The 27,420-nt window shown below is 40.2% G+C and overlaps 1 protein-coding gene across 4 annotated transcripts in view; it reads right to left on the reverse strand.

Moving 5' to 3' along the window:
- PHKA1 (phosphorylase kinase regulatory subunit alpha 1) overlaps window positions 1-27,420 on the reverse strand; it is a 65,082-nt gene that overhangs the window by 20,552 nt on the left and 17,110 nt on the right. For 2 of the 4 annotated variants that reach the window (XM_063432246.1, XM_063432248.1), the window contains 22 exons: window positions 26,611-26,658; window positions 25,435-25,603; window positions 22,567-22,649; window positions 22,378-22,458; window positions 20,375-20,473; window positions 20,123-20,269; window positions 19,881-19,934; window positions 19,252-19,374; window positions 18,866-18,961; window positions 18,654-18,761; window positions 18,043-18,121; window positions 16,246-16,380; window positions 15,963-16,072; window positions 14,808-14,952; window positions 13,864-13,942; window positions 11,954-12,132; window positions 11,334-11,501; window positions 9,529-9,623; window positions 9,194-9,333; window positions 8,954-9,110; window positions 3,657-3,736; window positions 59-137 (listed from right to left, as the gene is read on the reverse strand). In XM_063432246.1, the coding sequence (XP_063288316.1) occupies window positions 59-137; window positions 3,657-3,736; window positions 8,954-9,110; window positions 9,194-9,333; window positions 9,529-9,623; window positions 11,334-11,501; window positions 11,954-12,132; window positions 13,864-13,942; window positions 14,808-14,952; window positions 15,963-16,072; window positions 16,246-16,380; window positions 18,043-18,121; window positions 18,654-18,761; window positions 18,866-18,961; window positions 19,252-19,374; window positions 19,881-19,934; window positions 20,123-20,269; window positions 20,375-20,473; window positions 22,378-22,458; window positions 22,567-22,649; window positions 25,435-25,603; window positions 26,611-26,658 (2,454 nt within the window). The remainder of the gene's footprint in view (window positions 1-58; window positions 138-3,656; window positions 3,737-8,953; window positions 9,111-9,193; window positions 9,334-9,528; window positions 9,624-11,333; window positions 11,502-11,953; window positions 12,133-13,863; window positions 13,943-14,807; window positions 14,953-15,962; window positions 16,073-16,245; window positions 16,381-18,042; window positions 18,122-18,653; window positions 18,762-18,865; window positions 18,962-19,251; window positions 19,375-19,880; window positions 19,935-20,122; window positions 20,270-20,374; window positions 20,474-22,377; window positions 22,459-22,566; window positions 22,650-25,434; window positions 25,604-26,610; window positions 26,659-27,420) is intronic. The other 2 variants (XM_063432250.1, XM_063432249.1) reach the window with 1 other exon arrangement.

Here is a 27,420-nt window from a genome sequence, read left to right on the forward strand (position 1 = left end):
GGAATCACAACTATTGGACTTACTGTAAAGAACAGCCATGGGTGCCCAGTTTACTTACCTGAGTAAGAATGGACGTGCTCAGGTTTTTCTCACTGGCTTCATCAATTAAATATATGAGTTTCTCATACGGGAGGGGCCTAATGGAATACACATAATTAGTAAGTACAAAAAATATGTAAAGTTCACAAAGAAGAGACGTATGTTGGGTTATTTTAGGTTGAAAATGTTACACAGCCATGACTCTTAAAATCTTTTCCTAATATTATTGAGATTAAAGGACCACTCTAGTGCCAGGAAAACATACTCGTTTTCCTGGCACTAGAGTGCCCTGAGGGTGCCCCCACCCTCAGGGACCCACTCCCGCCGGGCTCGTGGGGGAGGAAGGGGTTAAACTTACCTCTTTCTCCAGCGCCGGGCGGGGAGCTCTACTCCTCCTCCTCTTCTTCCTCGCGACGTCATCGGCTGAATGCGCATGCGCGGCAGGAGCCGCGCTCGCATTCAGCCGGTCACATAGGAAAGCATTCATAATGCTTTCCTATGGACGCTTGCGTGCTCTCACTGTGATTTTCACAGTGAGAAGCACGCAAGCGCCTCTAGCGGCTGTCAGTGAGACAGCCACTAGAGGCTCTGGAGGCTGGCTTAACCCTCAGAATAAACATAGCAGTTTCTCTGAAACTGCTATGTTTATAAAAAAAAAAAGGGTAAAAGCTAGCTGGACCTGGCACCCAGACCACTTCATTAAGCTGAAGTGGTCTGGGTGCCTAGAGTGGTCCTTTAACCCCTTAAGGACACATGACATGTCTGACATGTCACGATTCCCTTTTATTCCAGAAGTTTGGTCCTTAAGGGGTTAAGCACCCACTAATTCATATTTTCTTACAACAAATACGATCTGTAAAGAAAGTCGCTCTACCATCTAAAACATACCTCTCTCCTTTTGTTTAATCTTTTCTTCCTCTTTCCCAATCTGTTATTTTCTGATCTATTTCTCTTCAAAACGTAAGACAAAAGGATACTTGATCTTCTGTATTTTTCTTACACTTCACAAATGTGACAAAATGATTGAGCTTAATCAAGCTCCACTTCCTTTGTCATAGAACATTTTCCTACAATGCTCACCTTTACACCCTGTCTTTGCTCCGTTGTCTCACGAGATTTTTTGTTTCCTTTCTACTGGTAGTAGAATTGGGTTCTTAGTCCATTCGTTTCAAAAACAAATGAACAAATACAAATTAAACTGAATGAAACAAAAAACAGACCACTCTTGACGAAATTTCTGTACAATTCGTTTTTTTTCATTTTAGTTACAAGAACTGGCTTGCAACTCCCTCGTTGTAATATTTTAAAAAAAGAAGCGGCAGGGAGCATTCCTAAATTTCCCCATGCTTCACCTCACCCATTGGTGGTCGTGTGGACATATTAATTTAAGGGAGGTTAAACTGTCTGATTAAAAATATAATAAAAGTATAAAATATCTAACGCGTTTCATCCATCACAGTGGACTTCCTCAGAGATACAAGTAAACAGCAGTACATAAAAATATGCATAATCCCAACCCTCCCTAAGTCCCATTAAATACACTTATCCAGTGTTGTTGATTGGAGTGTGCTCCAGGTGTGACCAGATTCTATGCCGATCTCATTCTTGGTAAAGGGACCAGCTCTCCCCATAGGTTCTCATTCGGTACATTCTCTGATGTTCTTACTCAATTTGGTCGGCTTGCATTCCTAATAAATACATATTTGCATCTAATCCCTGACTCTGTATCATGAAGTACCTGTGCCTGCCATGTATCCATTATTTCCTAATATGGAGAGCGGACCAGTGTAGCCCAAGTGTGGGCTTTAAGGCGCTTACCTAATCTTTATCTTGTGAGTGCAATCTAATACTGCTGTGTGTCACATTGTATAATGTACATCACTATGTGCTGTTTGTTTCTTATGTTTTAGCACCCAGCTGTATCCCTATCTTTATATTATCCATCTGATACTACAGAGGCGTGAGTGGGGAAAGCCTCTAGGGAAGCGATCTACACTGTACTAAGTTAAGCACATTTATCCTACCAACTATTTGTTTTGTTGAGAGGTAGAGCATTTGTCCTCTTAGTAGATAGCTCCCTAACCCTTGCAGGAATGTCAGAGCCGTACCAAAAAGGAGCTGTTTACTAAAGAGCTTCCTAATTTGGTACCCTTAACTATGGCAATTGCACCAGGGTGCCAATTAAGGGAGTTCTCTACGAAATGGCTGCAAGAGGCAACTGCAGCCCGCATTGGTTTTATTCGTCCAAATTAAATTCTGATACAAACATAACAAATGAACATAATTTGGTTGGGATGAAATATTTTTTCTTCCTTTTTGTTTCCCAATGTATTCAAACAAAATGAAAATGTTAGTGGCGCCCAAGGCTGATGATTAAGACCTCATTGCATTCTTTGGCAGGAGAAGGCAGTGACGTTACATCACTGCCAAGATAAAAAAATATATATATAATAAAAAAAGTTAGTGTTAAGAAGAGATCTACATCATAGCATTTTGTGTACCTAACTGGCTTAGATGTAAGCTTGTTTAATTTTCTATTATTTTACTATTTTTTATTATTTTAGTATTTCTCAATAGGTATTATACGTAGAGAGGCATCTCACACTAACTAACCTACCTTTTCCGTAGTAAGCACTCACTCTCTATTATACCGCAATCTTTCACCCAGCATTTCTAGAAAAGTTCCTGCCAACAAGCATGTTATGCATTGATCGGTTAGACAGGAACGCTAAATCTGTTTATGTTGTTATATAAAAATTGTGTTGATCTTTTCACATGCTGACCAACTGTTAACATATGTCTGGTTATATACTTGTCAATGCTGTTGCGGCATGACGAGCCCTCGTTATAATTTCATGCACTCCAAAAATAAAGAATTTAAAAAAATAAATTTAAAAAAATCTAATTTTTCATTTACATGTTCTTAATTTGTGATCTGATAACGGACTGACTGCGAGAGCCTGCAGCATCCCCCTGTGGGAGGATTAACAGTAGGAAATAAAGCACTGGTAAATGTGTATGTCACAGGGAGGGGGTGTGTGGCTAGGACTTAATAAACAAAGTGATATGATTCCTAAATAGTATGAATACTCCAAAACAAAAGATAAAGTTGTATTGGTGCTTTAATGTCTCTGAAAAATGCAGTGAACGCCACTACATCTGTCTTTTTACATATTCTACTTACATTTAGCAGTATATTCTAACAAAGACATTGTTAGGGGACGGTTACTTTATCACAGATTTAAATAAGTATGTAGATGTTGAATGGATGTTTAGTTATAAGACACGGAAACATTCAAATATTTATAAAACAAAAAACCTTATATATCATATCGTGAGTATGTAACATTATGGCTTAATAAATACCAAAGGATATAAGGGCACTCATAAATGCAGCATGAATAGGAGGTCAAAACAGGTCTAGATTTCATCTAAATTGTAAATTCTATGTACTATAATACAAAAAGAAGAGATTGTATTTTATTATAGAATAAGTTCTGATACTCACACGCCTTAAATAAATTAATTTGAATTATATGATCCATGTTTTTACAGTCACAAGCAATATGTTTTCTTCAGGACAAACTGTGACACATAAAAAAAGGTTAAAAACTCACGCAGTTATGGTCTTCTCCCGAGGCTCTGGGGGAAATCCTACTGTTAGTTGCTTCTGGTGAGACAGAAGGTCTGTGCAGGCCTAAGGATGATACAATATAGTTTATTACTGTGACTCTCAATAAAGTTTCAGGTGTTTAATTTAAATTGGTACAATATATGGAAATTCTGTAAGTCTTGTAACATCACAAAAATAAAAAAAAGATCTTTAACATTAAGTAACATTATAGGGTCAGGAACACAAACACGTATTCCTGACCTTAGAGTTAAAAATACTATTTAGCTCCAATCCCTCCCCCCCTCCCCCCCCCCATGACCCTCTTAACCCCTTAAAGCGGCACTGTCATGCCGAATCCCGTTTTTTTTTTAAACCCCCCTGCCTCCACTACATCCAATCGACCCCCTAGTCACCCCCAAATGCCCCTAATCCCCCCACATTACCTCTTTTTAATTCTTTATCTTCTGCCCCGATCTTTATTCAGGGCGCCGCCATCTTTGTGTGGGTAGGTGAAGTCCCTGTGGGACACGTCATCTACCCACACTAGACAGACTGTGAGATTCCCGCACATGCCCAGTGAAACACCTGGACATGCGAACGGGAATTTCACCTATTCATTCATTCATCAGACAGACGAATGAATGAATAGAAAAAATCAGATGAACAAACTAACACTGTGTATCAGTGTTAGTTTGTTCGTTCAGTTTATTACAAGGAGGGAGCTACCGGCGTGCAGCTCCCTCCTTGTAATATGTAACTATAGAAGCGGCAGGGAGCAGTGCTCCTCGCCACTTCCTAAGCCCCCCATGTCCCCCCCTCACTCTATGACCCCCATAATAGCACAAGGGAGATTAAAATCTCCCCAATACCCCTACTCGCTATACCGCGAGTAGGGGCATGTCCACTAAACAGTGAGCAGCCTGTGGCTGCTCACTGTAAAAAAAAAAAAATGGTAATAAGGGGGGGACCTACTGTCCCCCCCCCCCCCCCGGCCCCCACCCCTGCGCGGTGGGTGGGGGCCCTAATAAAACAATAAGGGGGGGACCTTCTGTCCTCCCCCCCGGCCCCCACCCCTGAGCGGTGGGTGGGGGCCCTAATAAAACAATAAGGGGGGGGGGACCTATTGTCCTCCCCCCCGGCCCCCACCCCTGCGCGGTGGGTGGGGGCCCTAATAAAACAATAAGGGGGGGGGGGACTGACTGTCCTCCCCCCCTGAGCGGTGGGTGGGGGCCCTAATAAAACAAGGGGGGGGGACCTACTGTCCTCCCCCCCTGGCCCCCACCCCTGCGCGGTGGGTGGGGGCCCTAATAAAACAATAAGGGGGGGGACCTACTGTCCTCCCCCCCTGGCCCCCACCCCTGCGCGGTGGGTGGGGGCCCTAATAAAACAATAAGGGGGGGGGACCTACTGTCCTCCCCCCCTGGCCCCCACCCCTGAGCGGTGGGTGGGGGCCCTAATAAAACAATAAGGGGGGGGAGACCTACTGTCCTCCCCCCCTGGCCCCCACCCTTGCGCGGTGGGTGGGGGCCCTAAATGACCCCCCCCATCAAGGTGACTAGGGGTCCCAAGCCCCTAGTCACCCCCCACCCAAAACATTCTATCCCCTACCTACCCCCCTCACCCTAAAAATAGTGAGGGGGGAATAAAATAACTAACCTGTAAAAAAAAAACAAAAAAAAAAAACAAAAAAAAACCGAGCGCAAACAAAAATTAATCCATCTTCACCCATGGAGGGCACGCCGCGTACTGAGCTCCGCAGGGCGGGTCACGGCTTATAAAGCCTTGCCCCGCCCTGCAATTAGGCTTAGAACACAATGATTGGTTGGTTTAAGCCAATCAGAGTGCTCTGTGTCATTTTACACAGCGTGGGAAAATTGAACTTTCCCACGCTGTGTAAAATGACACAGAGCACTATGATTGGATGGTTTGAAATCCATCCAATCAGAGTGCTCTGTGTCATTTTACACAGCGTGGGAAAATTCCAAAGAACTTTCCCACGCTTGTAAAATGACACAGAGCAGTGTGATTGGATGGTTTGAAAACCATCCAATCACAGTGATCTGTCATTTTACACAGCGTGGGAAAGTTCTTTTGAATTTTCCCACGCTGTGTAAAATGACACAGAGCACTCTGATTGGCTTAAACCAACCAATCATTGTGTTCTAAGCCTAATTGCAGGGCGGGGCAAGGCTTTATAAGCCGTGACCCGCCCTGCGGAGCTCAGTACGCGGCGTGCCCTCCATGGGTGAAGATGGATTAATTTTTGTTTGCGCTCGGTTTTTTTTTGTTTTTTTTTAAAGTGCGACGGGTTTATGTATTTTTATTTGGCCTTTTGGGGGGCTGAAGTAAGAAGAATTTAGAAAAAAGAAGACGTCAAATGGCAAGTTTAATTTTTTTTTTTTTACAGGTTAGTTATTTTATTCCCCCCTCACTATTTTTAGGGTGAGGGGGGTAGGTAGGGGATAGAATGTTTTGGGTGGGGGGTGACTAGGGGCTTGGGACCCCTAGTCACCTTGATGGTGGGGGGGGTTCATTTAGGGCCCCCACCCACCGCGCAGGGGTGGGGGCTAGGGGGGAGGACAGTAGGTCCCCCCCCCTTATTGTTTTTATTAGGGCCCCCACCCACCGCGCAGGGGTGGGGGCCAGGGGGGGGAGGACAATAGGTCCCCCCCTTATTGTTTTATTAGGGCCCCCACCCACCGCTCAGGGGTGGGGGCCGGGGGGGGAGGACAGTAGGTCCCCCCCCTTATTGTTTTATTAGGGCCCCCACCCACCGCGCATGGGTGGGGGCCAGGGGGGAGGACAATAGGTCCCCCCCCTTATTGTTTTATTAGGGCCCCCACCCACCGCTCAGGGGTGGGGGCCGGGGGGGGAGGACAGTAGGTCCCCCCCCTTATTGTTTTATTAGGGCCCCCACCCACCGCGCATGGGTGGGGGCCAGGGGGGAGGACAATAGGTCCCCCCCCTTATTGTTTTATTAGGGCCCCCACCCACCGCTCAGGGGTGGGGGCCGGGGGGGAGGACAGTAGGTCCCCCCCCCTTATTGTTTTATTAGGGCCCCCACCCACCGCGCAGGGGTGGGGGCCAGGAGGGAAGACAGTAGCCTCCCTCCCCCCCCCCCCCCCCCCCCCAATCTTTAACCCCCGCGCAGGGGAGGGGGGTGTTTATTAGTTTTTTTTTTAGTTTTTTGTTTTTTACAGTGAGCAGCCACAGGCTGCTCACTGCTTACTAGACATGCCCCTACTCGCGGTATAGCGAGTAGGGGCATATTATTTACTAATACTAAGTAATCTTTACTTAGTATTAGTAAAGTTGGCTGAAAGACCAATTTAGGTCTTTCAGCCTTTTAGTAGATAGCTCCCTGATACCGTGGGAATTAGGGAGTTATCTACTAAGCGGCTGCAAGATGCAGCCGCGGCAATGAATAGGATCGGAGTTTCATTCATTAGAATGAAATTCCGATACAAACAAAGTACCGAATTGCATCCTAACACCAATGGAGAAACAGTGCTCATTCTGTTAGGATGCAATTCGGCAGTTTTGCCGGCGTTCTGTCTAAGTGACAGGACGTTCGGCAATACTGACAGGAAGCATTGTGGGAACAGGGAGGAAAGCTAGGGATCATGGGAAAATTGCTCTGACCAGCGGAAATGAAGCACACTTTGCTCCTCCGCTGGTCAGAGCTGGTCAAGCGGAGGAATCCCATAAGACAAAGAGTCCCTACTTTGTCTTATGGTTTTAAAGAAAACTAAAGAAGACAGGAAGAAAAGAAGAACAGATCCTGAGAGAGGGGGAGAAGAGGAAGAGATTGAGGAAAGGTAAGTTCGGCATGACAGTGCCGCTTTAAGGACCAAACTTCTGGAATAAAAGGGAATCATGACATGTCACACATGTCATGTGTCCTTACGGGGTTAAATAGAGTGTTAACACTTTTTTTCCAGCACCGTCATTTGGCTCCACACAGATCATAGCACACTGATGTAGTACGTGGTGCTTACTTGGGGAGGTAGTGGCATTACATGAGTGGTGTAGTGCAAATGTATGCATCCTTACAATATCCCAGTTAAGTGAATCAGTGAGTCAATGTCTCACTCACTTTTGGCACACAGTTTGAGGTCATTCATGTAGAGGATGTGGCTGATGATATCTTCATGGTGATCTAGCTGAGGGAGTTTAGGCCTATTCAGGACAGCATCAGGGAAAGCACATCACCTTGGCATTTGATGTTTTGTTTTGTCTGTGTAATTGTCCTGGAATTGGCTTTTAGTGTTGTACTTGATGACGTTTTAGTGTCTTGTGGACTTTGTATAGAGACAGGCATTGCAGTATGTGTGTGTGGCACTGTATTGTAAACATTCTTTTATTCAACTGAGAGTTTGCACATATTGGTCTGTCTGGTATTGGAATGTTGTGTGACCGCTTGGTCTATCAGCAGCTCGTGTTTTAAGCCTCTGGGGTGTTTCCAAATCCTCAGGACTGTTCATGTATTGACTCATATGCTAATCAATCTTGTAGGCTTTGATGCCTGACAGGACCATCTATGCTTTCTAGAAGCAGGTGATTGGTTGACAGTTAGATGGTGTTGTTCCATTGTGAGGGTCCTTCATGACCAGTCTTGTTCTGCCTTTTGTTAGCCAGTCAGGGTGGGAGACTATTGCTAGTAGTTTGTTCATTTGTGTTGCTAGGCATTCATAGGTATGGATCATGTAAGGTCCGAATGGTAACTAACTTGGTAACTTGGTAAATGGTAAGCTACCCTTTGTTGGATATCTCCTATTGTGATAGTCACTGGTTCCTGTTCTGGGAGCATGCAGTGGTCTGTTTTCAGGTCTGGAAGCCACTGAGCCTTGGTTTTATGTGATGCTTCTTTCTCCCATTACTGTTCAGTCTAAACACTGGGTGGGTCTTAACACTTAAATATATGGATAATTATCTTACTAACAATGCTAGGATTTAAAAAAATAAAATAAAATACACAAGTCGACATTTCAGTTCTAGCATAGTACTTTCAGGACAAGCACAAGCTTATCCAGATGAAAGTTCTATGCTAGAACTGAAACATCGATTAATGGCATTTATTTGAATAAAGATAGAGGATTTTTTTTTTATATCCTAGAGTGCCGGTAAGATAATTATCCATATGGACAGACAGATCAGGGGATTTTCTCTCTCACAATGGGTACCATATTCATTAGCTAAATGTGATTAATTATCAGTATTTCATGTTGCGCAAGAGTAATCACATTTATCAAATTCAGAAGTGCACCATGTATTCTTGCAGAAACGGATATAATACTCCACCTCATCTAGAGCTTCCACCTTCTTTTTCAGTATGCCAGAAATCAAGCGGATTAAGGACCATTGCCGTGAGGACCCCACTTTATTATACAATTCCACGAGAAGCTCCTTAACCGTCACACCTGGTTGTCCATATATCTGAGTGTCCCAATCAGCTCCCCTATTTAAAATAAGAGAAGAGATATGTTGAAAAGGTAAGGGTGGGACACACTGTTTAAGATGTGAATGTGCATATAAACTTACTTTATGGTATGCAATAAGTACAGTATGTCTGCTTGCTCTTGCACATTGGCGCTGTCCCTAAGGATATCAACAAGAGCTGTATAATCCACCTGCCCATCTGAATCTCGAGGTAAACACATCCCTGCATAGGCAGTCGAGATCTTAAAATAGAAATTTAAATCATTACATATGGCCACATACATTTATATGGTTAAACCAATGTAAGCAAACACTGGGGGGAAAAGGGAAAAAACTAGACAAAAAACACACTAGCTCAGATGTATAAAAAAAAATACAAAAAACAGACACTGTAGGTTGCCAACTAAATGTATTTTTAAAAAATATTTAGTAATCACCTTGCTTGCAGTGAATTCTGGTGGAGTTATGTTCAGCAAATCAAACGATGGCTGTGAGGCTTGAAATAGTTTGGTTGGTAGATACATCTGTAAATCTAGGAAAGCACAGAGCGTAATGTATACATTATCTATGTATAAAAAATAGATGATGACTTCTTCTCCACCACTTCCTCCTCTATACATAACCTAGATTTATTTTACCATCTACTAAATAACAGGCATGGACCATATTTCAGTTTCATTATTTCAATAATGTTCAATACACAAATAACATTACAGCTACAGAAAGACGTGCAGAATGGCTACAAATTATTTCCCTATGTAGAAAGCATGTGGCAAAAAAAAGAACAAAAAAAAGCATTCAATAGAAAGCATTGGTAGGCTAGTGCACATGTGCAGCAAAGCACCGCAATACACCAATCAGATGGTCTCTAGCGAACCATCTGATAGAAATTGCCGCGTTTTCTCTACTAATTTTGCAGAAGCGCCTCTAGTAGCTGTCAATGTGACCCTCCAATCACAGACTTTCCAATGAAGCTCAATGAGAAGCCTTTGCAAGGTAGGTGCTCTAAGCAATTGCCTGACTCTTGAGTTTAGCTCCACTGAGCTAAGCAAACCAGGAAGTAACATGACCTGTTGTCTGATTGAAAGCCAAGTGGTGTGTAAACAGATTAGTTTATAAAAGTGTCAATATTTATTGAAAACTGCACTTTTTACTAAATTTTTTTAAAAAAAATAAAAAAATAAATGAGGACACATTCCTCACACATAAAACTAAAGTGCTTTAGACTTTGTATCTCCCCTAAAGCAGACACACTGTACAGATTGAAATGTAATCATTTTATTCATGTTGGCTTTGTGAGACAGATGCAGGGCAGGTGTGGCTAGAGCTCCAAAAACAGTGATTTAAAGGAACCCTATAGTGTTAAAATCACAATAACCAACTACACGACAGAGAATTAAACATTGAGACTGCAGGGACATCATCCATACACCAAAACTACTCCGTTAAGTTATAGTTTTGGTGTTTACAGTGTCCCTTGAAAACACAGTTGGTTTGTTTTATTGGAAAAATGTAGTGATATTTTCCAATACAGATAAAAAAAAAAATTAACACTCACACAAAAATAAACATACCTTACAACCAGAAAAAGGGTTGTAGGGTCGAATTTGATCATTTGGATGTAATTTCAGTTTTCAAACCCTGGCTAATTCAGACTACTACACTAGTTGTTTGATGCTATTTAAAGAGACACTTTAGCCACCAGAACAACTACAGCTTAAGTATGTAGTTGTTCTGGTGAGTATAGTATATCCCTGCAAGCTTTTTGCTGTAAACACTGCCATTACACTAGAGGTGCATCTTGGGTTAGTGTGTTCAGCATCTCTACACTCTGCATGGTGATGCTGAACCTTCCCCTAGAGATGCATTGAATCAATGCATCTCTATGAGGAGATGCTTATTGGCTAGGGTGGCGTTTGGCTTAGCCACTCACCGCGCCTCCTTTGGCTGAGATCATCAGAATTGACAATCTAAGCCAATCTAATGCTTTCCTATTGCCAGACACTTTACCGTGATCACATAACTTTTGTAAGATTTAAACAATTCACACTTTATTTTCTTGTATTCTATTTCAACACTTTTTGTGGGTTTATACTTAAATAAAACAAACAATTAAAAGGAAATTAAATAACTAAAACAGTGTAAAGTTACTTTTTGTCTATATACGTAGACAATAGACTTTTATACATATCATAATATTTCAGACAACAAACCTATGCATATATACATCAATATCACTTACTCTGCACATTAAGTCCCTTGGCTTTGGTGCGGAGTGATATAATATCTCGAGCGCTGTGAATAGCTGCACGGAAGCGATGTCGTCCTCCACGCTGTGAGACAGGGGTAGTCTGTGTGGATGAGCCCAGCAAATGGCTAAGATACTGAGCCACTTCATCTTCTGTGTCTTCTGCAAAGAGCAATAAAGGTATTAACGCAGAAAAGGATTTTCTTTCTTGACTTCACAGCCAAATTGGAATAATGCCATGCTTCAACGGCAAGTTTAAATAAATAACTGTTAAAGATACAGTTAAGCTTAAGATTCATGGCTTTATATTCTTGTTGTTATTTTTTTGGTATATCTAAAAATTATCCAAACCAAATTTTGCATGCACTTGACTCACCTCTCATCTCTTTACAATGACAACTTAGTCTCCTATTCTTTGTCCCGTTTTACTCCCACATTTTAAGTTCCACGCTCTTCCCTAAGTACAATCATATCAAACTCCATCCGTGCCTTCTATTATTAGTATAATCATACCTTCATGCCAATTCTACACCATATGCTCTTCACTGCAATATTTACACGACTTGCTGTCTACCTTCTTAGCACAGGGTCTCTCTTCTGCCCACCTCTCTTACCATCATCGGCTGTAGGGGCCACATGCATGGGTGAATCCGGCTCCCGCACAATGAATGGCTCGCCCTTGTTGTAGCTACTCCACCCGGCACACAGCTTACCCTCCACTCCGAGGTCCATGAAGCTCAGATGTTTGCAGCACGATGTGGTCAAGAAGTCTTGCAGGCGACCTGTTTGAATCCTGAAATAAAACATCTACAATCATTAAAAACCTAAATACACATAATAGGACACTGAAGGCCCCATAACTGCTTGGAGTTCTCTGGTGCTGTCCCTCCATGCAGTGCTATAATATTTGAGAGGTTTAACACTGAATTGTGGTCCTTGGCCAGAGATTAGCCCCTTCTGGAGGTATGGCTAAGGCAGAAACACTCCTTTTAACCATACCATTTTATTCCAGCAATGGGTGGCATGATGGACTGAAAGCTATTGGCTGACACTCTCAGCCAATCACAGCCTCCTATTGATGCTCAGGTTGATGCTTCTTCATTAGCCCAAGCAGCACAGAGATGGTGGGCTGCTGTCGATTCTTACTAATAATTAAACAATTAAAAATGGTTTAATACTAAATGGAAGAAGAGTGCCAGTGGCCTTCAGACACTATAATCACTTCAATGAGATAAAGAAGTTATAGTGCCAGCAGTGTCCCATTAATGACTAAATTGTATGATAGCAAAAAAAAAAAAAAAAATAAATAAATAAAAAAAAAAAAAAAAAGAGAGAGAGAGGGATCTGCACTCTCATCTCCTGTAGACCTCGGTGCACTGTACCTAGGGCTGGCAAACCCCTAATCCATATAGTAACAGCAAATTAGTCCAGGCACTCAAGGTCTTCATACATCAGCAGATTTATTGGAAAAACAGGACATATACAGGAACGTTTCAATCCCTTCAGGGATCTTTATCAAGCTATCACCACAGTGCACAAACCACTAATATATAGGGCATCTCATTAACAATCAATACAAGGTCAATTAACAACCAATCAATATACAAAAGTGCCTTACAAGGTATCATATTATATTGGGGATCACAATGCATGTACATACGCCCAGTTGTTATTCCTTGCTAAATAAATGTACACAAGTACTTTTCTATGTACATGCATTGTGATCCCCAATATAATATAATATGACAATTTTGTAGGGTTATTTTGCACATTTCTTCGTTATAATACACAATTTTGTATATTGATTGGTTGTTAATTGACTTTGTATTGATTGTTTTTTTTTTTTTTAAACTCTATTTTTTTTTTTTTGTGCTTCTGAGTTACAAACACGCCTGCACTGCCCCAACAGCGGAAGCATGAAAATTAGTATACAAAGTATAGCAGTGTAGGGCACTTGACAAAACAGCACATTATTTTGTGAGAATAAATTTAAGTAACCAATATGCTTAATAAAACATCCTAAACTAAACCGTAGCCGGGTTACTGTGTACAGCTTGCAAGTGGATAGCCAGTCTAGAGAAACCCTATATATTAGGTTTGTGCACTGTGGTGTTAGCTTGATAAAGATCCCTGAAGGGATTGAAAAGTTGTATCTGTCCGGTCTACAAAGCAGACAGTCAACCACTTAATGTGCACCAGAACCACAACAGCTTAAAGAGACTCTCTCTGCAGTCTCCTGAAGGACACCTGTAGTGCCTGTAGCGGCTGCTGCCTCGACGGCCACTAGAAGTGATTTCTATTAAGGTCCTGCAATCTTTTCACGACTGAAGTCCAGCGGCTTCCCGCTCAGCAAGAAGACTTTAAATGCTCCTTATAGCGATGCATTGGAATTTTACTATTACTGAATCTAAATAAAAACAGGATTACTTCTAACATTAGAAATACTTCTAAAGTTTGAAATACCTAGTGACACTACTAATAATCCTGTTAGATTTTAATTTCAATGCATGTGAATGAACCTTACCTGGCCCCTCCAAAATAGCCATCCTGGAGTTTACGAAGAGTGGCAAGTACTGCTGGGTCAAGGTCTTTACCATTAGAATCTGAAGGCACACAAAAAGAAAACAAAAACAAGGTGTGATTATTAAGCCATCCACAATTTTACAGTGAAGACGTCACATAAACACACATGCATGTACACTTGCTGATAAAGAGACAGAGCAGACTGGGTTATTCTATAGAACACACTGTATAGTAAAATGATATTGGATTCAAGACATCATAATCCGTCAGTGACAAGGTCACAGGATGCTTCCTGATCCTACTTTTTAAACAAATTCAATATGGACATTACAAATAAAAATATACTTAAAAATGAAAAGAATATGATGATTAATGAGGCTATTGTGGCTATGAATAAAGGAGTGAAGATGCAGCATTTAGAAAAGGATTAGACTTAGAAATGGTTCTTGGAAATATATACCGCCCATATTAATTGCGTAATGCAGTTAGTGATGTTATCAGAGGTATTGCACCCAAGTCTAGGTGGGACTGAACTGTATCTGCAAGTATCGACACATACACATGCTGTGTGTGACCCCTATTAATGTGAATGGAAGCTGCTGTGTAAAGTGAACTGCAGATGCGCGAGAGGCTTAAATTACTTTTTAAGAGGAAAATTTGAGTATGCAGACTTAAGAGTATTTACGTATTTAATTTGTGTGCATATGGTCCTTATCACACAAAAAAATGTTTCATCTACACATTTTTTATATGCATAAAATGAATAAGAATAGATAGTGCAGAGATACGAACCAAAGAACCCAGTGTAAAAAAGGGAAATAAAAAGGTGGATACCACACCAGCTAGATATCATTTAAATGCATGCTGATAAGTGTCTACATTGAAAGATAAACGTAAATCCATGCACACAGCCCACACATTGATTAGTGTTAGAATAGGTATTACCCAGCATGGTATGGGAGATTGGGAAGGTAATTGTTGGGCGTCCAGTCATTCTCCAGCGACTACAAAGGTAGGATAGATCTGTACGCAACATCTCAACTATCATCCGGTTATCCAAGGCCAGGTAGAACTGCTGCTGGTCAATGAACTACAGTGGAAAAGTGATTTTAAAGTCTATTTCTAATCAATCATTTCTGCAAATGTAAAATCTGGAAATGTGTTCGGTTTCTGATAACACCACCAATGGAGGTTAACACCTGAAAATAGCAGCATACATGGGTATATGTAACTAACAAACCACCCCAGCATGCAGAAACAGCAATGAAACTAAATAACAATTGATCATTTATTTAAGAAGAATAGTACCAACAGTTTAAAGTGCTCTAATTAATACAGGTTTTAAATTCTATGAAGCATTCCGACGAGAAACAGTATAATTGCACCATTTCATCACTCCTTTGGTGCGACAGGTTTAATAAATGAAAATGGTCTGTGTATCAGAATATTTTGTTCACATGAAGCATTGTCACTGGAGCCTTTTCTTTTCTGCCCGATGGGTTACCAAATGGACCCCAAGAGGCACCTGGAAATATGACAGCATGTAAGATTCAGTGCTACACCAAACATTAGAAACTGGTATTTCCGTTTCTCAAACATCAAAGAATATACAAGGGACATGATAAAGGAAAAATAAGAATAACATTAATCTTTGTTCCAAAAGCACTGCATAACATAGGTTATTATACTAATACTGAATAATATTAAAAAAGCAGTAAGGCTGAAATTCACTTCTACAATTAACAATTATAAACGGAACACTGGGAATAAATATTGCACATCAAATATCCTGCATCTAAGACCTGGTGACCAAAAGCTACATAACCAGTTGCTGTTGAACTACAATGTACATGATGTTTTCTAGCTTTAAGTCGTGCAAAGCATAGGGTCTACTTTCTGACCACCCTTCATCAACAACATTCAGTACATCTTTTCCATATTTTTGATGAAAATAAACCTTCATATTTGTTTTAAATGTTATAATAAAATGTTTATCTAGGAGAGGGAGATCTTTAAATAATAAAATCTGCTGAATTAGTATTTCGTTAGGTTATTACACACATTCATAATTTATTAATTTAAATTAAACCCCTATCTCACCTGAGGAGTAAAAGCAAATATGTTCTGTCGTATCGTGTATAGTTTGGAGGTTCCTAAAACCCCCATATTTCTGTATGGTCTGCCGCTGAGGTACATCTTCCTACTACGACCTGCGGTATTATCAAGGGAAAAGTTAGGTAATTGTAATTTTATTCATTCTACAACATTTATAGTAAAAAAAAAAGAATAACGCACACACACGGATTATGGCTTCCATGTGTTTTAATGGCTTGTTTACACACAAAAATGTACAAGCACTATCATAAGGAAGAATAAATCATACCCAGTCTAGCGTAGATGTGACTCAAAATTTTTGCAGGCTGAACTCGGATGGGGTACACACCCGCCACCGTCTCCACCTCAAATCCATGCTTCTTCAGGACTTCCTTGATCTCTTCAGTCTCTGCCAGAATGGAAACTGCAAAGACCAGATAGCATTTGCACAGTTAATTGGCAGAGGTGCTTGGAATACATGGCTCCCCAAAAATGGGGGTTTTCACCAACACTGACTAGTATGAGATCTGACACACAAAGCTAAGATGGAAAAGTAGATCTGCATCTGTGCAAGTTTGGAGTGCTACTAAGGAACAACTTTACCACCACAGATATTAAATACAATGCCTTTGGACAGCACAGTTTTATAAAATATTGGACATGCACATTTTTATTGGCATACATGTCACTAAAGCTTCACCAATAATACTGCACACTCCAGCCACTGGATAATCACAGTGAGGGCAACTTTGTGTCAAAAAGTCAGCCACTGTCTAATGCAGTGGTTCCCAACTCAGTCCTCGTGGAACCCCTACCAGTCCATGATTCAGGGATTACCAAGCTGTATCTAAGGTGTTTAAAAAAAAACAAAAAAAAAAAAACAAACCTTGGACACAAGAGAGTGATCCCTAAATCCTGGACTGGTAGAGTTTCCACGAGGACTGGTTTGGGAACCACTGGTCTAATGAAAGAAAGTTTGCAAAACCTCCACGGTAAGAAAATGCACTCTTGTACTGGAATCCTGTGTTACTATGCTACCATATACCATAAAATTCTGATTCTAAGATGCTACAAAAAAATACAAGTTTCCAATAAATCAACAATCATATGTATACCATTTAATAAAGGTGAAATACATTATAGTTCAACTGTCACCTGAACCCATAGGACATTCAAATTTGATTAGTTAAAATTTTAAATAAAAAGCCTGATGAGCAACCAAGTCACAAAAAAAACAAAACAAGCAAAAACCCACAACTATTTGCCTTCTCCCAGTTAAATACACATTAGACAAGTGACCACAAGAGTGCCCATGTTATCTTAATATAAGCCTCAAGTAAATATAGCGTGAGTAAAAATTACAAATATTGAGATAAGCAGTGCTTTCATTTACCTTTCAAAAGGATATTCAATAATTCAAGAACAGTCAGGAATACCCTGAGATTGCAAATTTAAGACCAAAATAGCTGAACTGGATGACTTGGAGACTATTTCCATTTCGAATAATTTGGCCTTAAATTTGTTTTTTGCATTAAAATGTAACTGGCCCAATCTTTAATTCAGGAAAGTCTAATGTATTTAGCAAAAATCTCTCTGGATTAAAACATTTAACAGTATCAAGTGGGAAGCAAGTTTCTCACAGATTTTCATCACTACCTTTTGTGAAAATAACCATTAACAATGATGGCAAAAACAAGTCTCGGATGTGTCCGTAGTACGTATATCAATCCTGGAGACTATGTCATAACTCATCAGATCTATATTTAATCATAAAGTTATTTATTTCAGTTGGGGCGAATATCAGATTTTGTGAAGCAGAAGGTGTTGATAGCCATGCGGGAAAACTCTGGCTTGAGTAGAAGTTTATCTGGAAGGTAGGGTAGAGAATAGGATTGGCTGCATTTTGATTAGTTACATGATATCTGCAGAAGACTGTGCAGTTTGGTTCAAAATATTTGCCATCACTGCCCTTGGACAAGAATTCCATGTCCCAAGATGCAATTGTCAATACACAAGCAAAGCTTAACAGATTAACATTCATGTACTATAGAGTGTTAATGGCAAATATGAATTCAATGGCACTTACCTTGAACAACCACATCTGGCTTGGGAACAGTAGAAAATCTTCTATTCAGTGGGTCAATCTCTCCAGGAGCCAGAAAACCCTGAGATAATACAGTAAGAAGACAAATCACAGGTGTCCAGTGGAAAGCACCAAGAGAGATTACGCTAATCTCACCTGCTTACGTTATTACACATGGGTACGTTAACAAAATGAACATACAGTTACTTGACTTCTTACTCTCCATCATGACTTCACACGTAACAACGGATGACTGAATCAACTCTCATTTTGACATTTATATTATATACCTGGGGACACACAGATACATTCAAATACACGTGTGCACACAAATATATACATATGCATAGATGCGCACACAACACACACACACACATATATATATATATATATATATATATATATATATTCACTAAATATGGTGATTAAATATATTGACGTTGTGCACAAACAAAAACTCAGGAGAACCAAGTATAACAAAATTTGAATAAAGGCAAAGGTTCTCTAAAGAACAGAATATACAGAACTACTAACATAAACAAGGTCAACAACATAATTTCCACAACACTCTGAACTCATCCGTGACCACAGTTCCACTGCAAGCTGCAACTTACCTCTGACATCAGGCAGCCTAAAATGTAAAGAGACTGGCCCCACATGTGAGGCAACTTCCCCTGAGGTACGCGGTCCACTGTGTGTGGGTTTTCATATTCTTCCTCCACCTGCATAATAGGATTTGGGCTGTTATCCTTATTACTTGTATAATATCCGATCAAAAAAAAAAAAAAAGGAACAATGTATAAATTACTAGGTATTGAACACTAACCTTGTCTTCAGGTACACTGTACAATTCTGGAACCAATCGTACACCATGTTTACCTTTAATTAGAACACCTTCAAGAGCATCCCTGTATTCCTGAACCTAGGTCAAAGAAGAAAAAAATAAAATTATATTATATATATATATATATATATATACTGGAGGAGAAGTATAAGCAGTCACACACATAAATACTTACTATTAAAATAGTAGAAGAAAGACAGAAAAGAAGAAAAAAATACAAGATGCAAATTGGAGACATATCAGATAAACACAGTGCAAGTGTTAAGGGAATAAAAAAAAAATGATGGTTTAAAGTAGGAGGAGGAAAATGAAAACTGGAAGGCAGAGTAAAGAGTTTATAGGTTTTGAGAAAAATAAGAATTTTTCACCTGCTCTTTGTTGCCACTGAATATCCCATCTAGGATAAAGTATGTCCAGAATAGTGGCCACTCACATTCAATGTTTTCAAAAAGCTTCAGCTCTGCAGGTTCATAATACAATCTACTACGGTCCTGTAACATACAACATTTACATTCTATATAGGCATAAGCACAGATAATATAATGCTACCCAAGAGGTCTCAAATCACTCTTGGAAGTTATCAAAGGTAACAGATGCAGCTGCAGGTAGATGTTACATTGTAAATGATACAGCTGCAACAGTAAGGTTTGATCAAACGCTGCAGCTTGCAAAATAGCAAATTATTGGCATAAAATGAAAGATTCCAAATCACATTCACCAGCGCCATGCTGATAAGACACACAATGTCAAAACTGCAGTCCATGGCTGGTGTCTGCTGGTCACTGGTCCTTTTGGATCACAAGCCCTACTATGGTTATAAAAAAAAAAAAAAGACCTGTTTAAAACAGCGTTCATTGCAAAGAGAACCTGCAGAAATAGAGAATCTAAAAAACACAATTCCCGTCAGTGCTCATTTGAATAACAAGACAAAGAAAAAGAAAATCGTATTGTCCAAGAAGGTGGGATCACAAATTAAATAAATAAATGCAAGAGTTACCTCTTTGGGAGTCCGGTACCCATCTCTGAGAAATCTACAACAGCCATAACGACCCTGCAGAATGGCAATAAAAAATGATGAGTGAAGTGAAAAAAAGAAACTAAAGAACAAAAGGAAAGCTGAAAAGAAGGTAGAACAGAGACAAGTAGATTGTAACAATTAGAATTTTATAAAGAGCCAGAATATAATTTTTTAAATAAAATTTGCAGTGAAATACAGATATATAGAGAGGCAGGCAATACCTGCAGCTTATCAATGATCTCTTGTTTGGTTATCTGCACCAGGTGTAGATCCTCAACAGCAAAGGCTGGAAAGGAGATGACGGACAGAACCCCTGCATCTATTTCCTTGGAGGAGGAGGCTCTGGGTAGCATGGAGTTTAATATGGACTAAAAAAGGAGGAGGATTATAATAATTTTAAAGAAACATGATCAATGCATCCTCAGATATGAATGATATGATGGGAGTGTTTACATTTGGGTCACTAATTGTACCTGACAGTGCTGGATCTCATCAGACAAGACATGGATAACAGACTGAGGACCTCCTTTAGCACCAAACAAATTCAGTTCATCCAATGCCTCAAGGGCTGCCTGAAGACGTGAAGAGGGATGGAGGTGAGTGAGGAAAGACATACTCGGTGGGATATGGAATAAAAACACTATACTGGAAAACGGAGTGTAAATATTGGTTTACAATGACACTTTGCTAATTTGTGAGTGTGGTACACGCTCTCTCTGGATTGTACACCAACCTCATATAAATATAAAGCTTTTAAAACTGGAAAGCCTATAAGGCTCCAAAAGCAAAATTATGAATTTCCTTTCTCCAAAGGCAAGATTATTATTTTTGTTTTGGACAAGATCTTATTAAATAATTTAATACTCATTGTTTGCAATTTGCATGTCTGTTATACTTTTTCTCTTACTTTTACTTAAAAATGAGGCTTAGTAGCTTACTGTGAGACACACCACTATCCACGCCATAGCAAAGCCTAGCACGTTACAGGTTTTGTGTTGCTATCTGACAAATACTTGTCATGTATGGATATTATCGCTGATATTGATCACCATGTAGCCCCAGTACCACTTTGTTTTTGTTAATGTATGACTCACGCCTCAATAAAAACACAGATTGACAAAAAAATAAAACTGTATCTTTATATAAAGTGTGGTTAAAGGGACACAAGGGACACTGTAGGCACCAAGACCACTTCTGCCCATTGGAGTGGTATGGGTGCCTTTCCCCTCTCTGCTTAGCCCTGTAAGTCAAAACACTGCGGTTTTGGAGAAACTGCAGTGTCTTGATTACAGGGCTAATTCAGCTTCTAGATGGTGCTTCTGTGTTCTTAGAGCACCAGAAGTGTTTTAAATTACGTTCTGCATGAGGATGTCGAGTGTTGCCGGAACCCCTATAGGAAAGCATTGAATAATGCGCATTAGGTCTCCCTGACAGCAGCGGAGCTGAGCCTGCGCTGAGGGACGTCGGCGTTGGACCCAGGTAAGTGACTGAAGGGGTTATTAACCCCTTCAGCGCTGCGGGAGAGGACCTTGACAGAAGAGGAAGCTATAGTGCCAGGAAAACAAGTTTGTTTTCCTTGCACTATAGTTTCCTTTTAATTTTACCATCACGTTTTCTGGTGTAACTGTTAGCAAGAAAAGTTTTAAGGTTCAGGGTTCACTTGAATATTATGTTGGGTTTCTCGGGAATTATATTTTTTTAAAACATCGTCCTTTTGTAATATATGGCAATTTAAAAAAATGTTTTTGTTGTTACAATGAAAATAATTGGAAGAGTAGGAGAGTCATTTTTTGTTTAATACACAAATTTATTTTCTATCATGTATTTTCAGTGTTTCGATAACTTTGTCTAGATTCTCTTAAGGTTTTCAGACAAAATGAAATACTGCCATTTCTCTATTACCTCCTTGCCCCCTCTCATTCCCCCAGACAGCTGTTTCACTCTACCTACTGCTCTATCCTACATAATGTCCTGTGAAACTACATCAGACACTGTCCTTTTTCCCATTCTACATCTCATTTAATTTTAAGAGGTTACATTTTTTGAATTTCATTAAAGGACCACTATAGTGCCAGGAAAACATACTCGTTTTCCTGGCACTATAGTGCCCTGAGGGTGCCCCTACCCTCAGGGTCCCACTCCCGCCGGGCTGGATGGAGAGGAAGGGTTTAAACACTTACTTTTCTCCAGCGCCGGGTTCCCTCGGTGCTGGAGACTCTCCTCTTCCTTTCCCCATCATCGGCTGAATGCGCATGCGCGGCAAGAGCCGCACGCGCATTCAGCCAGTCTCATAGGAAAGAATTCTCAATGCTTTCCTATGCACGCTGGGGTCTTCTCACTGTTTATTACATTTACACAACTGTTCTAATAAATACAACTTCAAAAAAATAGCAAAACAGTACGGTGATAGAAAGAAGAAAGAAACATGAAAGAAATGTGCAAAGGAAGGTACTGAAGTCTATATATTTACTGTTACCTTAGCCATTCCAACAGAGCTGGCATTAAGTTCAGAGATACCCTGGTTGGTTTTGTCACCACGCTCCCACATTCCAAAATCCTATAGAAAGAAAAGACAAATAATTGATGTCAGAAAATACAAAGAAAAAAAAAATCAGTTCTATGCATCTTATTCTATACAAATCCTTGTTTGTGTGTCTACACTCACCGCAGTTTTATATGCTGCTTCAATATAAAACACCAAGTTCTGTATAAAAGTAACTTCTTCTAGAGTGTAGATTATATGGAGCCCTGACAACAAAATGAGGAGGTTACAAAGCATGGTTAAAAAAAAAACAATAATCAAGCATTTCCATGAACAAAAAAAAAGCTGTGTAAAACACCATTACAAGGCATTGTACTGGTCATAGTCTTTGGAAAACACCCCAATGTTTGTTTGTTTTTTGCCATATGTTTTTTGGTTTGAAGAGGAGAAAAAAAGCAAAAGAAAAAGTGGGGTTTATTTGGGCACTTAAACCACAGCCACTTTGCAGCAGTTCTGTTCTAACCCAGGACAACAATAATAGGCTACAAGCACTTTGGGGGTAGCCCAGAACACACAAACTATTACTGATGTCCAGGGTCGCATGGATAAGGACGGGGGGATTATTTTGTAAGTACATATTCATTTCTATGTGTGGTAGACTGAGTGGTTAATAAACCGACACCAGTCAATAAGTGGAGCGCTCAAAGTGAGGTAACTCACCCCACTCTTGGGCTGTTTGAATAACCTAGAGGTGGGGATGAGATAAAGAGCTATATTGTATAATACGTTTGGATGATAATGGAGTGGTAATAAAAGATATGAACCCACTCACATGGTTCTGAGCCTTAGCAGGATAGGCTTAAATCACTTAGGCAGGCGTGTTTGGGATAACACAAAACCTTACAGTGGAATAAGGTCACGCTGTTCCTTTAAGAGATAAGAGACCAGATATGGTGCAATATGTAGATATACTTCAATAAAGGTGACAAAGTACACAGAACTGCTCGCCTGATTCAGAGCCTAGAACCTAGTGTGTGTCAATGAGGGGACACAAAACCCTGTAAGCGAATGGCAGGAACACAAGATGCTTTAGTCAGCCGGAGGGAGTTGAGTAAAAATGTAATTTATTAAGTATAAAAACACTCGTATAAATAAAATCGCTGTATAAAAAACAATGGTACAAAATAAGTCCTCAATCCTGTTGACAGGTTCTAGGCTCTGAATCAGGTGAGCAGTTCTGTGTACTTTGTCACCTTTATTGAAGTATATCTACATATTGCACCATATCTGGTCTCTTATCTCTTAAAGGAACAGCGTGACCTTCTTCCACTGTAAGGTTTCGTGTTATCCCAAACACGCCTGCCTAAGTGATTTAAGCCTAGTCTGCTAAGGCTCAGAATCATGTCAGTGGGTTCATATCTTTTATTACCACTCCATTATCATCCAAACGTATTATACGATATTGCTCTTTATCTCATCCCCACCACTAGGTTATTCAAACAGGCCAAAAGGTGGGTGAGTTACCTCACTTTGAGCGCTCCACCTATTGACTGGTGTCGGTTTATTAACCACTCAGTCTACCACCACATTTCATGTATTTGTGCTAAGTTGTGAGAGGATTGCACACTGGTGGTAGCGGCACAAATTTTTTCCACTATTATCTATCTTAAGCACCTGAATACACAATATTACCGTCTTTGTATTTGTCATATTAATTTCCACATTGCTACCTGGAGAAGGAGGTCTGGACTTTAGATGCTGAAAGAACCCTGATTTATATCACATCACTCAAAAATGGTTTGGCAGAAATCCACAGGACCACTCAAAGAATAAAAGCACTATATCCTCACAATTGCGCTGTATTGATCATGGTGTTTTTTGCGTGCCCCTTTTTTAATCAGGCTTTGTTTCAAATTTAGAATCAAGAACAGGAGAACTGGATTTTCTTTGGGGGGAGGATTTGCTCTCCCCCCATCACTCTGCTGACAAAGAGGTATATGCCATCATCATTACCATTTATGGTCAGAACTGGTAGACATCTGAGAACAGGGACCAAATATTTACTGTAAAATATATGCTTTTGCCAGCTCAATGTATACTGACATTTAAAGGGACACTATAGTCACCCAGACCACTTCAACTCAATGAAGTGGTCTGGGTGCCAGGTCCCTCAGGTTTTAACCCTTCACATGTAATCATAGCAGTTTTAGAGAAACTGCTATGTTTACACATGGGGTTAATCCAGCCTCTAGTGGCTGTCTTCCGGACAGCCACTAGAGGCGCATCTGCGATGCTGGAGGCGAATTTTGCCTCCATCGCGCAGAGTGTCCATAAGAAACCTTTGAGAAATGCTTTCCTATGGACACTTTGAATGCACGTGCGGCACTTGCCGCGTATGCGCATTCGGCTCCACTGCCGTCAGACGGGGGAGCTGACGTCACCAGCGCCGAGAGAGCCTGGCGCTGGATTAAGGTAAGCTGCTGAAGGGGTTTTATCCCCAGCGCTTTGTTTTCCTGACACTATAGTAATTCTTTAAAGTAACAATATAGCCACCCAGACCACTCCATCTCCATTTAGATGCTTCCTCCGAAATAACATACTATAACTCGGCTATTTCTTTCTATCAGACGGTCTCCCAATGCTTTCCCATTAGAAAGTCTTCATGATCTTAGTCATGGAGGTGGTACGGCAGAATAGAGACCGACACTGCGATGGAAAAAAGGTAAGTAAAACTCCCCCCCACCCCCTTCAGACTTGGGGAGGGGAGTGGAGGCGCATCTTAGCAGCCAACAAGGCACTATAGCTCTACAAATACACATTTGTATTTCTATCGCCATAGCGTGTTCCTTGAAATAGTATTTAAGTTATCTGAAAGCTGTGTGAATCATGATTGTACAGTTAAACAAATGCATAGTAATAAAAATCCCGCCCTAAACATCTTCATTTTATATTGACCACAAGTTTATTTGTACGCATTCGCATTGCTGTGAATAAAACACATGGTAGGTTTTTAGTAAATTATTTAAATGTCACATTTCAAAATTTGATTACCAGATGCAGTCATCTGTGCCAAGAAGAGCAGATAAAGGGAGGTGGCATCAAGCTGCAGGTGACCCCACTCGTCATCTCCCACCACAGTGGAACAGGTTCCTGTGTTATACTTGGCATGGAGACAATCCTTTGTGCCCTGGCTATACTTAAATTCTTCCACTTTCGAAACCTATAAAAAGCAAACATATATTATCAATTAAAGCACAGTTGGTCACTTCCTTGCAACAAAAACAAAAAACCGTAATAATTTTATTTGTATTCACCAAGAATTGAGTCATCTTGTCTCTTGCATACTTAAAGGAACATTATAATAACCAAGACAACTTTTGCTTATTGCGTTGGTTTAGGAGTATAGATCATGCCCCTGCAGTCTCCCTGCTCAAATCTCTCCCATTTAGGAATGCAGCCCTAGTCACACCTCCCGTCCATGTGACCTACACAGTCGTACTACACCTGTCCTGTTAAGAAAAATCTAATGTTTAAACTTCTTGCAGTACCTCTTCCTGTGTGTGGTTAAAGTTCAGTTTTCAGGGCAAGAGATAAACATTTCTAAAGTAAGCACAATGTGCAGTCACAACTGATCAAAATTAAACATTTCTTCAAGTAGTCTGTGAAAGCCACAACCAGTTAAGATGTTGGTAGAGTTGCATAAAATTTTTTTTCAAAAACATGTAAAAGTGATTTCACTCCTAAATGGCATAAAACTGACCAGTGAGACTGCAGGGACATGATCTATACACTAAAACGGTTTCATGAAGGTAAAGTTGTTTTGGTGCTTAGAGTATCCCTGGAACTTTGTAAAGTATTAGATTTCAGAGTTAAGTCAATAGTAATTGACTGAACAGTCCAATTGTTTGTGGCATCTGGAAGCTGTCTATGCACCTCCATGCTTACATGTCAGAGTATCCCTGCATTTCCAGACATGCATTGTTTTTCTTATACTGGCCACTGCTATTCTCAAAAAGGGTCAGTTTGGCATAATTTCTGACACTGGTGGCTCCTTTATACACGTTCTCTAAAGCTCACCCTAATAATGACACCCTGCATCACTCCGGCAATAACGGATCATGTTTTGGGTGCACAGGATAAAAATGGTAGAAAGCTCTCATCTTAAAATATGTACTTTGCTACATTAAATAATAATGTCACACTGTGCCAAACACATTATATCCTTACCTGTCTCATCATACATTGCAGTAAACCTCTCATCAACTTGACGACGTTCTAGAAGAGAAAGCCAAAAATGAAGATATTGGGCACTAGTCTAAACAGATTTTAAAATGTTTATTTTAAATCAAAAACCATTAACAGATAAGTTTAATTTACTCCTACCACTTCTGTACACAGTCAAGCATGTTATATACGGATACGCACGTATTATATAGATCAGAAACAATAACGGTTTAAAGGTACACTTGTCATTATAACCACTTCATGCCAAATTAGTGGTTTTGTCTCGAGTCCTCCGGTTCCTTCTTACTTACAAGGGTTAAACTGTTATTATCACTGGCCATCCATAGCAAGTAATGCTTCAAAAATGTATGTACGATTTTCATAGATTACATTTTATCCAATAAATAAATATATATATATATATTTAAATAAACATTTTGGGAAATTAAGAAACGTTCAGTTATTGGGTCGTTGTAATGCGCCACCGAGAGGCTGAAGTTGGGATAACTTAACAGATCCGCACAAATACAGGCTTAGAGAGAGTTTTCAGGGGGGGGGACCTACAGTATTGCTCTCTATACAGGGTGGGTTAAAAGAAGAAAAGGAGTGCCACCCAGTATACCAAAGCCAGGTTCTGGCTAGCTCGGGTCAACACAGATAGCTCTCTGTGGCACCCACTGGTGACAAATACTGAAGTACAAACACCTGACACTGACCACGCTGCACACCCATGAGCCGGCTTATCCACCTTATGATATTGACCCTTCCATTTTCCCAGTGTACCCACAATTAAATTTAAAAAGTGTAGAAAAA

This window comes from Pelobates fuscus, chromosome 9 (genome assembly GCF_036172605.1).
Source record: "Pelobates fuscus isolate aPelFus1 chromosome 9, aPelFus1.pri, whole genome shotgun sequence".
Taxonomy (NCBI): Eukaryota; Metazoa; Chordata; class Amphibia; order Anura; family Pelobatidae; genus Pelobates; species Pelobates fuscus.